The sequence below is a fragment of the Toxorhynchites rutilus genome, chromosome 1 (genome assembly GCF_029784135.1).
Source record: "Toxorhynchites rutilus septentrionalis strain SRP chromosome 1, ASM2978413v1, whole genome shotgun sequence".
Lineage (NCBI taxonomy): Eukaryota > Metazoa > Arthropoda > Insecta > Diptera > Culicidae > Toxorhynchites > Toxorhynchites rutilus.
In genome coordinates, this window is record NC_073744.1 from 160,635,312 (window position 1) to 160,648,365 (window position 13,054).

Sequence of the window (13,054 nt, forward strand, 5' to 3'; positions counted from 1 at the left end):
GGAATCGGACGACCCGCTTGTAGTTATTGTTATGAACTGTTCCGGATTAGTTTTGCGGGGTGGAAAGAACTTTGCCTCCTGTTGCTTGAGGTTCCACCATTACTTGCTGCTTCATGAGCGATTCATTTGAATGTTGAGTAGATTTTTATATTTGGTTTCGAGCTCCGTTCACCCTGCTTTCTCTAGTTCAACACTGTTGTGCATGCAATTCATAACGTTTGTTAAATCATGTTAGCTCCCTCAAATTGTTTTTAATGTTCCCATAATAACTCTCGAAACACAGCATAAATTGAAGCAGCAATCTTCCAAATACTCCCGAATAAAACAAACGCTAAAGCAATCGGACAATTACTACATTAAGGTAACCGCAACCGTTTGTACTACTCATACAATTTTCCATAACCATTTACCGGGTTTCGCTTCCCTAAGTTCTCGTTCTATTTGAATTGCAGCTTTTATTTTTTTGGGGAGAGGGGCGCAACAAATTTCGTTATACTAATAAGAAGAATGCAGCTTTTATTTTTTTGGGGAGAGGGGCGCAACAAATTTCGTTATACTAATAAGAAGAATAAAAAAAGAATTTCCCACAGTACTTCGCATGTTTCCTCCGTCCCGCACCAAACGGCCCCGAGGCGGGTTGGAAACATCAAAGTTTTCCATCATCTCTCGAACGTCAGACCCTCAAACTCAATTAGCTCAATTGTGGAGTATTCCTCCGTCCGTTCCGCTCTCGTTATCGTTGATTAAGATCGCTCGCTCGTTTTTTTTTCGGGAATAACTGCCGGGCTAAACAGGACTGTCCAAGTGCGTGTGCGGTTAGATCCGGCGGAGAGAGTCTTCCGTTCCGGCATTCCGGCGAATTATTGACACACGTGCCGCGCTTGGAACTGACAGCCGTTAAACTCGGTTATGATTGAGCGAGAAAAGATTTTTTTTATTTGTTCTTGATGGTGTTCCTCAAATACGATTGAGATCCGGATGTATTTGTTAGAATTTTCATCTTCTTGCCAAAATTGGGTAAATGAGTAAATAAGTGACTGAGTAAATGAGTAAATAAGTAAATGAGTAAAAGAGTAAAAGAGTAAATGAGTAAATAAGTAAATGAGTAAATGAGTAAATGAGTAAATGAGTAAATGAGTAAATGAGTAAATGAGTAAATTAGTAAATGAGTGAATGAGTAAATGAGTAAATAATTAAATGAGTAAATGAGTAAATGAGTAAATGAGTAAATGAGTAAATGAGTAAATGAGTAAATGAGTAAATGATTAAATGAGTAAATGAGTAAATGAGTAAATGAGTAAATGAGTAAATGAGTAAATGAGTAAATGAGTAAATGAGTAAATGAGTAAATGAGTAAATGAGTAAATGGGTGAATGAGTTATTGACTAAATGAGTAAATGAGTAAATGAGTAAATTAGTAAATGAGTAAATGAGTAAATGAGTAAATGAGTAAATGAGTAAATTAGTAAATGAGTGAATGAGTAAATGAGTAAATGATTAAATGAGTAAATGAGTAAATGATTAAATGAGTAAATGAGTAAATCAGTAAATGAGTAAATGAGTAAATGAGTAAATGAGTAAATGAGTAAATGAGTAAATGAGTAAATGATTAAATGAGTAAATGAGTAAATGAGTGAATGAGTAAATGAGTAAATGAGTAAATGGGTGAATGAGTAAATGACTAAATGAGTAAATGAGTAAATTAGTAAATGAGTAAATGAGTAAATGAGTAAATGAGTAAATGAGTAAATGAGTAAATGAGTAAATGAGTAAATGAGTAAATGAGTAAATGAATAAATCAGTAAATCAGTAAATCAGTAAATGAGTAAATGAGTAAATGAGTAAATGAGTAAATGAGTGAATGAGTAAATGAGTAAATGAATAAATCAGTAAATCAGTAAATCAGTAAATGAGTAAATGAGTAAATGAGTAAATGAGTAAATGAGTAAATGAGTAAATGAGTAAATGAGTAAATGAGTAAATGATTAAATGAGTAAATGATTAAATGAGTAAATGAGTAAATGAGTAAATGAGTAAATGAGTAAATGAGTAAATGAGTAAATGAGTAAATGAGTAAATGAGCAAATGAGTAAAAGAGTAAAAGAGTAAATGAGTAAATGAGTAAATGAGTAAATGAGTAAATGAGTAAATGAGTAAATGAGTAAATGAGTAAATGAGTAAATGAGTAAATGAATAAAAGAGTAAATGAGTAGATGAGTAAATGAGTAAATGATTAAATGAGTAAATGAGTAAATGAGTAAATGAGTAAATGAGTAAATGAGTAAATGAGTAAATGAGTAAATGAGTAAATGAGTAAATGAGTAAATGAGTAAATGAGTAAATGAGTGAATGAGTAAATGACTAAACAAGTAAATGAGTAAATGAGTAAATGGGTGAATGAGTAAATGACTAAATGAGTAAATGAGTAAATGACTAAATGAGTAAATGAGTAAATGAGTAAATGAGAGTAATGAGTAAATGAGTAAATGAGTAAATGAGTGAATGAGTAAATGACTAAACGAGTAAATGAGTAAATGAGTAAATGGGTGAATGAGTAAATGACTAAATGAGTAAATGAGTAAATGACTAAATGAGTAAATGAGTAAATGATTAAAATAGTAAATTAGTAAATGAGTAAATGAGTTAAATGAGTAAATGAGTAAATGAGTAAATGAGTAAATGAGAAATGAGTAAATGAGTAAATGATAAATGAGTAAATGAGTAAATGAGTAAATGAGAAATGAGTAAATGAGTAAATGAGTAAATGAGTAAATGAGTAAATGAGTAAATGAGTAAATGAGTAAATGAGTAAATGAGTAAATGAGAAAATGAATGCGTAAATGAGTGAATGATAAATGACTAAACAAGTAAATGAGTAAATGAGAAATTGGGTGAATGAGTAAATGACTAAAGAGTAACTGAGTACAGACTACATTAGTACATGAGTAAAGAGTAAATGAGTAAATGAGTAAATGAGTAAATGAAGTAAATGAGTGAATGATAAATGACTAAACGAGTAAATAAGTAAATGAGTAAATGGTGACCATCTACTGACTAACTGAGTAACGAGCTACAATGCTAAATGATAAATGAGCCAACTAGCAAATAGCATGTAAAATGAGTAATGAAAATAGTAAATGAGTAAATGAGTAAATGAGTAAATGAGTAAATGAGTACATGAGTAAATGACCCCCACACCACACCCCACCTCAGACAAGAAATCAATCAGATCAGATCAAAAGAGAAGAAGAAGAGAAGAAAGAAACGAAAGGAAAGAAGAAGGCAAGAAGAGAAGAAGCGAAAGAGAGAAGGAGCGAGAAGGAGAGAGGACCAAAAAGAAGGAGAAAGGAAGGAAGGAGAAGGAAGGAAAGAAGAAGAAAAGAAAGAAGAAAAGGGAACGAAGAAAGACAAGAAAAATCAGAAGGACAGCAGAAAACATTCAGGAAGGAAAGAAGAAAAAGACAGAATTCAGAAGAAAGAAGAAAAAGACAGAATTCAGAAGGAAAGAAGAAAAGACAGAATTCAGAAGGAAAGAAGAAAAAGACAGAATTCAGAAGGAAAGAAGAAAAGACAGAATTCAGAAGGAAAGAAGAAAAAGACAGAATTCAGAAGGAAAGAAGAAAAAGACAGAATTCAGAAGGAAAGAAGAAAAAGACAGAATTCAGAAGGAAAGAAGAAAAAGATAAAATAAAAGAAGAAAAGAATAATAAAAGAAGAAAAAAAGAAAAGAATAATAAAGAAGAAAAGAAGAAAAGAATAATAAAAGAAGAAAAGAAGAAAAGAATAATAAAAGAAGAAAAAAAAAAAGAAGAAGAGAAGAAGAGAAGAAGAGAAGAAGAGAAGAAGAGAAGAAGAGAAGAAGAGAAGAAGAGAAGAAGAGAAAAGAGAAGAAGAGAAGAAGAGAAGAAGAGAAGAAGAGAAGAAGAGAAGAAGAGAAGAAGAGAAGAAGAGAAGAAGAGAAGAAGAGAAGAAGAGAAGAAGAGAAGAAGAGAAGAAGAGAAGAAGAGAAGAAGAGAGAAGAGAAGAAGAGAAGAAGAGAAGAAGAGAAGAAGAGAAGAAAGAGAAGAAGAGAAGAAGAGAAGAAGAGAAGAAGAGAAGAAGAGAAGAAGAGAAGAAGAGAAGAAGAGAAGAAGAGAAGAAGAGAAGAAGAGAAGAAGAGAAGAAGAGAAGAAGAGAAGAAGAGAAGAAGAGAAGAAGAGAAGAAGAGAAGAAGAGAAGAGGAGAAGAGAAGGATTGGAATACTTCCATTGGAAATACACGTTTATGCTACTTCAGAAACAATGTAAAATGGTTTTGTATATTATTTCTAAATGGTTTGGATCTAGATCAAATCTTAATACAATTTACTCCCTATAATTTCATAGTTATTTTTGTTCTATCAACTTTATCAAATATCTACAGCAACGCACATTCTCCTCGCTGCAAATAAGCGCAAAAACACAATGACTCCGTTTTAATCGTTCGCCAGTCCATTACAAGCGCAATTATCAAGTAAGCATCACAATTTTATCGATGCTTAACTCTGACGCTAGTAGAACAGAAGCAATAAAAGCAGCTGACTGGTGCATTCTGGCTAAAAAGTGACAACAAAAAAGGAAAAAATCGGAATCCTCTGGAGGCAGTCCGTAAGGGGGCAAAAATCCAGCTTTCGTAGTAATTAATTCCAACGCTGGCAGTTGTGGTGGAGGTTACAACCATCGTCTTCGTCTTCCGCATTTGCGGACGGAAGGCCGACCGGTCGACTTTTTTCTTATTTCACTCACTTAGGTTTCTCCATTAGCTCGAACACTCGCAGTGAAAATCTCTACCGCCACCTACCTCCACCCCACACATCCCCATCTGCATCGTGCGCACGTGTCCTCCAGGAAGCCAGGGATGCGATGGAAGTGGTCATGCTTCCGGACGAACGCGTCTCTCCGCGTAATATTTAGCTATAAATTTTACGAGAGCGCAGCAGCGCGAAGAAATGCAGCGGAATTGCAATTCCATCTGGCGCCACTCGGCGATATCGCGCGTGGCGTCTCCATCACGCAGATCTCAGATCGTACTTTATGGCTTCGGCCCTGACAGTTCGACGGACAGAGTAGAGTTGAGTGGAGTTCCATAAGCCATAAGCCAGAATTAGTTACGATTCCGGTGGAGTCTGCTGAGCAATGCGTTTTCGTGGGAAGAATCAGAGTCAGAGGCAAAGGGAGAGGTAGAGCAAAGCATAAAAGTTAGTGATTGCAATTCACTTCCCCGCTTGCTCACCGTCTAGTAATGAAACCACCAACGGAATGGTAATAACTCAAAGTGCATCCCAGTGTCGTGTCGGGCGGCGGGGGGTCAGCAGTAGCAGCCGACAGCGGGAAATTGCTTCTGGAAACGAACAAAGATTCAAGATTTAAGTGTCCCGCTGGGAAAAGTTGTCCCACGACGAGGTCACAAGAGGACAAAGGCAAATAAAACAGCGAGGGAGAAATGTTTAATTCAATTTGGAGACTAACTCTTCAGGGATAGAACCGATCGAAACTAGTTTGAACTGATTTGGCGGTCATGCTCAGTTGATACTTTCGATCATTTTTGTTTGTATTATAGTTTAGATTTGTTCGTTTTGTTTCATTCAGAACACGTGGAAATTTCAATCTAAATATGAATCTGAATATGAATCTGAATATGAATCTGAATATGAATTTGAATGTTAAATTGAACAAGTTACAACTCATCTTACGAGTTGGCAGCACAATCTTAGATTACAGTGAAACTTTGTGAGTGTAAGAACATTGGTTATTTAAGGTTATGCATAGTTGGCATGTTTGAAATTTGAAAAAAATTAGACTGCTTTTTGAAAATCCCTAAGTTTTATTTTTGTTTGTATTATTATGACCAGTCGATTGGCATGAAATTCGTCAATTGAGTCGTCATATATCTGAACCTCAGCATCTTCGAATCTCTGAATCTTTGAATGTCTCAATCTCACAATCAAAGAGTCTCTGAAACTCTGGATCTCATATCCTGTTTTTCTGATTCTCAGTTTTTCCGACTAACTCGATTTGAAGTTTTCTCTGATTCTATGAAACTCCCTAATTTTCTTTGAATTGTGCTGATTTTTTGTTTATTTTCTCAGATTTTCTTTGATTATCTCAGAATTCTTCTTAAGTTCTCTGATTTTCTTTCGATTTTTCCTGATTCTCTGACTTTTCTTAATTTTCTCCGACTTTCGCAGATTTTTTTCATTTTCTCTGACTTTCTTAAAATTTCTCTGATTTGTCTTGTTTTTTTTTCTTCTGAATTTTCTGTTTTTTTTTATTTGCTGATTTTTAATCTCGGCTGATTTCCTCTGAATTCCTTCCGATTTGCTATCTTTGTGACCTTTCTTTATTTTCTTTGATATACAGTCAACTCTCCCTAACTCGATGTTCTGTATCTCGATATTTTCCCTAACTCGATGGATTTCATTTCCCTAACTCGATGGACCAAAAGCATATAAGGTTGGTCAGAATCGAGAAGCTGGAGCGGTCAATGAATTTTTGTCTTGTCAAGCTAGACAGAATAATTTACCCCTCTTCTATTCTTCGGGATATGGCTTGAGAATTTGTCCAGAAACTGGGAATTCCTAACTTCAAAGCACAACCAACATGGTCGGGAGTGATATTCCGCTGGCATAATTAATGCGTCGTGAGCTTGCTGATGTCGACGGTACAATACCGTTCGATTGCTCAATGTCTTTTAATAATTAGTTCAAAAAGGACCAAAACGTGATTTGCTGTGATCTGATGCCAGATACCGATATACTGGAAAGTGTTGAAAAACCTGAGAAAAACGCTGAAGATAGTAGTTCTATTGAGATGTTAATTCGAACGTTTAATCAAACCTGAAGAATATGTCCGGAATATTGAAATCAACTGAAAATGTTCCTGTGAAACTATTCGAAAATTTCTTTGTGATTGAACAGTTCCTGCGTGATCGTTACAATTCAGTTTGAGTAACATACTTAATCAATATTTTCTTTGTTAACCTAGTGCCTCATGCAAGTCGGACTCGATTATATACAAACTCGATTATATATGATTCGATTATGTAAAATTTAGGACTCGATTGTATACAGTTTGAAAAAAAAAGTTATTTTTTATAATTCAAATATGAATAATTTCAAGAAAAAAAATTAACCTTTCAGCATTAAGGTGAAATTTAAGTGGCTTTTATAAGTACAGTGGGTTAAAAATCGCGATTTTTGAAGATTTTGATTGAATCTTCATCAGGAATTGTTTATATCGATATTGCAGCGAAATTAAGAGAGATAGGAGTTGGGCGTCAAAGAACAAATTGTAGAGAGGTTAGAGAGCTTTAATTTAATTGATAGAAACAATCAAGTTTAGTATGAATTTTTAGGATAAAATTAATAATAACAAATAAAAAAAAACTTTTAAATTTTCCACTTCAAAAATGTTTAATCCACTAATTTAGATGTTCCACTACTATATCCTATACTAAATTTTCTCATCTTTCAAATGAAAGCAACAAAATCGGATTACGTAGCATACTTTTCAATGTAGAGTCAGTTTGAGCCAACAGAATCCGAAACAAAGAAAAAGTTCTATAAGTCTGTCATCGTTGAAATTCTAACATATGCGTAGAAGGATTTTTTTCGTGAAATATAACCGTCTATCACCTCCTGAAAGATTCTGGAAAAAAATATTTTTTTTATATGAGAAAGGTGTTTTTTCACTTTAAGGGAATGAATCAAAAATTTAAATTCATACCATAATTGGGACACTTACCCTAATATATGACAATTTGAGACATAAAAAAAAATAAGGAAAAAATGTTCTGTATCTCGATACCTCCCTAACTCGATGGTCCCTTTGGATATCGAGTTAGGGAGAGTTGACTGTAGTTGATTTGTCTCATTTCTCTGACATCTTAATTTTCTTTTTTTTAGTTTTTTTAAATGTTCTGAACTTTTTGCATTTTTTTTAAGTTTTCTAAAAAATAGATATATTTTTTTTATTTTTAGTTTTTTAAGAGACAAGCGTTTGTTAGTTTTAAAATTCCTTTCATTGATATTTTATAATTTACCGATGTTTTTGTATTCCAAATTGCAAAAAAAAATTGTTTTCTTTCTTCTCTACATTTCCTAAGTTTTTTTTTGTTAATTTTCTGCATTTTCTGAAATTTTCGATTTTTTTAATGTTGTTTTTTTGATAATTTTTTTACTCTTTTGTTTTTTTTCTTAATGTTTTCTAAATTTTCTAATTTTTTTCTTTTTTCTATTTTTGTTTAAATTTTCTTTTTGTATTTTTCAAGTATCCTGATTTTTGTGTTGTGTTTTAATATTTTAATTTTTTTATATTTTTGCATTTTCTGTTTTTTTTAAATTTTTCTTTAATTCAATTATTTTCCGACTTTTCTTCATTTTAAATGTTTTGTCAATTTACTTCATTTTCTGATATTTTTTTTAATTTTTGAGAATTTTTTGTTTTTTTCATTAATTTTCTTACTCTTTTGTTGTTTTTAAGCTGTTTAGAACGTTTAAAATGTTTAAAACGCGTTTTCAAATGTTTTCTAAACTTTTAGAGTTTTCTCATTTAATTTTTTTGTTTTTCTAATAAAAAATTCTTAAATGTTACGATTTTTTTCTGTTTCTTCAATTTTTTTTTGTGTTTTTTTTTCAAATATCCTGAATTTGTTGTTTTTTATTTTTCCGTATCTTCTAAATATTTTTGAATTGTTTTTATTCTAATTTTTTCATTATTTTTTCAAATTTAATTTGATGTTTAGTACTTTCTGAATTTTATACAGCTTTCAAATGTTCTAAATCTTCTATTTTTTTAACTTTCTGTTTTTTTCTGAATTAACAAAATTTGATGAATTTAATTATCTTAAGTTTCACGAATTTCATGAATCTCTTGAGTTTTTTTGTTTTTTTATTTGCTGTTTTTTGACTTTTCTAAATTTTCCAAAACTTCAGTTTAAAAAAAAATTAATGGTTTTTTTTAATTTTCTGGAATTCAATTTTCAAATCAAATTTCTTCAAATTTTAGTACATTTTGAATTTTTTCAATTTTTTTCAATCTTCCGGATTTTCAAAGATTCATAAATTGAGGGGTTTAGAATGGAAGGGGTGTAAGTGATTTGATCGATTTCTCTACATCGACTCTCTTTTTTTGTCATAACATAGCTGCAAACTCGTTCCCAGCTGTATTTGACAATGTGGAAGATAGGTCAGAACCTCATCTATCGGATTCTATAGCAAACTCAAATTGGAACTGTTTTTGCAGATGAGTTATTAACTAAAGAAAAAGTTGATGAAGAGAAATCGACCAAGTCACTTACACCCCTTGCATTCTAAGCCCCTCAATTTTTAGATTTTTCATAATTTTGTGTTTTTTGTTCAATTGAATTATGTGATTTTTTTTAAAATTTGCATAGTTTTCTAAACTGTCTAAATTTACAAAATGTTAAAAATTCTTGATTTTTTTTCTAAATTTTATTTCAAGCTTTGAATTATAAATTTAATGAATTTTCTGATTTTGTCAAATATGAAAATGAATATACGATTATTATGAATCTTATAAATTTTCTGTGTTCCTAGTTATGAATTTCCAGAGAATTTTCAATTTTTTTTGAGTTTCTGGAATGAATTTTCTACAGTTTTTGAACTTTTTGATTTTTTTTATTTTTCTTAAATTTCTGAACTTTTTGCATTTTTTTTTATTTTTAAAATTTTTGAATTTTACAATTTTTTTTATTTTTAAAATTTTCTGATTTAAAAATAATGATGTTTGTGAATTTTCCGATTTTTATTATGAACTGAATTTCCTACATCTTATACATTTTAATTCTCCGAATGTTTCTAAAATTTCTCGATACTTTTGTTTTTTTGTTTTTATTTTTAAAATGTTCAAAATTTTCTGAATTATCTAAATTTTTAGATTTTTCTGTGTTTTTATTTTTTTTTTTTTGTAAATTTTGTTTTTTTAGTTTTCAAAAATTTCGAAGTTTTCAGATTTTTTTCTAATTTTGTTTCAATTTTTTGAATTTTTGAAATGTTCATATTTTATTTAAATTTTTTATGAATTTTATGAATTTTATGAATTGTATGTATTCCATGAATATATGAAGCATTATTACAAATATGTTTTAATTGTGTTTGATTTCATAATTTCTTTCCAATTTTCTGTTTTACGAATTTCATGAATACAATGAATTATTACAATTATATTTTAATTGTGTTTGATTTCATTTTTTTTCAATTTTCTGTTTTTCCAATGAAAATTTTTAATTTTTTCTTGAAATTTTCGGTGTTCTCAAAATTTTAATTGAATTGAATTTTCATAATTTGTTTTTTTTTTCAAATCAAATTCTCTTTTTTCTATTAAAATTTTCGAAGTTTTTATAAATTTGATGAATTTTATGAATTTTAAGAATTTTAAGATTTTTTTTTATGAATCTTTTTTGAATTTTATAAATTCATGAATCTAATGAATAATATGAATAATATCTAAAATAATAATATCTGAATTTTCTGAATTTAGTAAAATTTAGAATTTCATTAATTTTATAAATATTCGATTAATCATTACAATTATGTTAATCATTTTCATTTCAATTGATTGTTTTTTTTTCAAATTTCAATTTTTTCAATGGAAGTTTTTATGTTTTTTTTTAAATTTTCGGTGGTTCCTTAATTTTTAAATTTTCTATTGTTTAAAATTTGTGAGATTTTTCTATATATATTCAATTTCATATGTTTTTCAATGCTCAAAATTTTCATATTCTAAATTTTGAAAATTTTCATGATTTTGTGATTTTTTTTAAATTGAATTCTCTGTTATTTTTCAAATTTTCGGAGATTTCTGAGTTTTCCAAATTTTCTGAGATGTTTGATTTCTTAAATTTTCTATATGTTTAAAATTTTCCGAATTTTATAAATTTAATTTTTTTTTCAATTTCATAGTTTTTTTTTTCATATTTAGGATTTTTTTTAAATTTTGTTCAAATTTTTAACTTTATTGAATTTTAAGAATTTTAAGGATTTTTGAATCTAATGAATTTTATAAATATTTGATGGATCATTACAATTATTTTCGTCATTTTTTTTCCAATTTTCGGTGTTTTCTCATTTTTTTCAATTTTCAATTGTTTCGAATTTTTGGGATTTTTAAAAATCTTCTCAACTTTTTATATTTTTTTAATTTCCTAAATTTTCGTTTTCATTAATTCTTCAATTAAATTGAATTAATTTTTCTTCAAATTTTCGAAGTTTTTGAGTTTTCTAAATTTTCTGAAATGTTTTTTTTAATTAAATTTAATGAATGTTTTTCATACTTTTATTTTTTTATTTTTTGAAATTTCGATCATATTTGGAATTCTATGAATTTTATAAATTTTATGAATTTTATGATTTTTTTGAATTTTATGAATTTTATGAATTTTATGAATTTTATGAAATTTTATGAATTTTATGAATTTGATGAATTTTATAAATTTTATGAATTTTATGATTTTTTTGAATTTTATGAATTTTATGAATTTTATGTATTTTAAGAATTTGATGAATTTTATGTATTTTATAAATTTTATGAATTTTATGATTTTTTAAAATTTTATGAATTTTATGAATTTTATGAATTTTATGAAATTTTATGAATTTTATGAATTTGATGAATTTTATGAATTTGATGAATTTTATGAATTTTATAAATTTTATGATCTTTTTGAATTTTATGAATTTTATGAATTTTATGAATTTTATGAATTTTATGAATTTTATGAATTTTATGAATTTTATGAATTTTATGAATTTTATGAATTTTAAGAATTTGATGAATTTTATGAATTTTATGATTTTTTTAAATTTTATGAATTTTATGAATTTTATGAATTTTATAAATTCCATGAATTTTATGAATTTTATAAATTTTATGAATTTAATGAATTTAATGAATTTAATGAATTTAATGAATTTAATGAATTTGATGAATTTGATGAATTTGATGAATTTGCTGAATTTTATGAATATTATGAATTTTATGAATTTTATGAATTTGATGAATTTGATGAATTCTATGAATTTTATAAATTTTATGAATTTTATTAATTTTTTGAATTTTATGAATTTTATGAATTTTATGAGTTTTATGAATTTTATGAATTAAATGAATTTTATAAATTTAATGAATTTTATGAATTTTATGAATTTTAAGAAATTCATGAATTTATTGAATTTTAAGAATTTTAAGAATTTTATGAATTTTAAGAAATTCATGAATTTTATGAATTTTATGAATTTTATGAATTTTATGAATTTTATGAATTTTATGAATTTTATGAATTTTATGAATTTTATGAATTTTATGAATTTTAAGAATTTTATGAATTTTATGAATTTTAAGAATTTGATGAATTTTATGAATTTAATAAATTATATGAATTTTATGATTTTTTTGAATTTTATGAATTTAATGAATTTTATGAATTTTATAAATTTTATGAATTTTATGATTTTTTTTAATTTTATGAATTTTATGAATTTTTTGAATTTTATGAATTTTATGAATTTTATGAATTTTATTATTTTTTATGAATTTTATGAATTTAATGAATTTTATGAATTTTATGAATTTAATGAATTTAATGAATTTAATGAATTTAATGAATTTAATGAATTTGATGAATTTGATGAATTTGATTAATTTGATGAATTTGATGAATTTGATGAATTTTATGAATATTATGAATTTTATGAATTTTATGAATTTTAAGAAATTCATGAATTTATTGAATTTTACGAATTTTAAGAATTTTATGAATTTTAAGAAATTCATGAATTTTATGAATTTTATGAATTTTATGAATTTTATGAATTTTATGAATTTTAAGAATTTTATGAATTTTATGAATTTTATGAATTTTAAGAATTTTATGAATTTTATGAATTTTAAGAATTTGATGAATTTGATGAATTTTATGAATTTTATGAATTTAATAAATTATATGAATTTTATGATTTTTTTGAATTTTATGAATTTAATGAATTTTATGAATTTTATAAATTTTATGAATTTTATGA

At 27.3% G+C, this 13,054-nt stretch overlaps 1 protein-coding gene across 5 annotated transcripts in view; it reads left to right on the forward strand.

Annotated features, from left to right (window-relative positions):
- Window positions 1–13,054, forward strand: part of LOC129767995 (eye-specific diacylglycerol kinase) — a 475,932-nt gene that overhangs the window by 410,826 nt on the left and 52,052 nt on the right. For 3 of the 5 annotated variants that reach the window (XM_055769348.1, XM_055769339.1, XM_055769362.1), the window contains one exon: window positions 284–361. The exons of the other annotated variants lie outside the window; for them this stretch is intronic. In XM_055769348.1, the coding sequence (XP_055625323.1) occupies window positions 284–361 (78 nt within the window). The remainder of the gene's footprint in view (window positions 1–283; window positions 362–13,054) is intronic. 5 annotated transcript variants of the gene reach the window in all.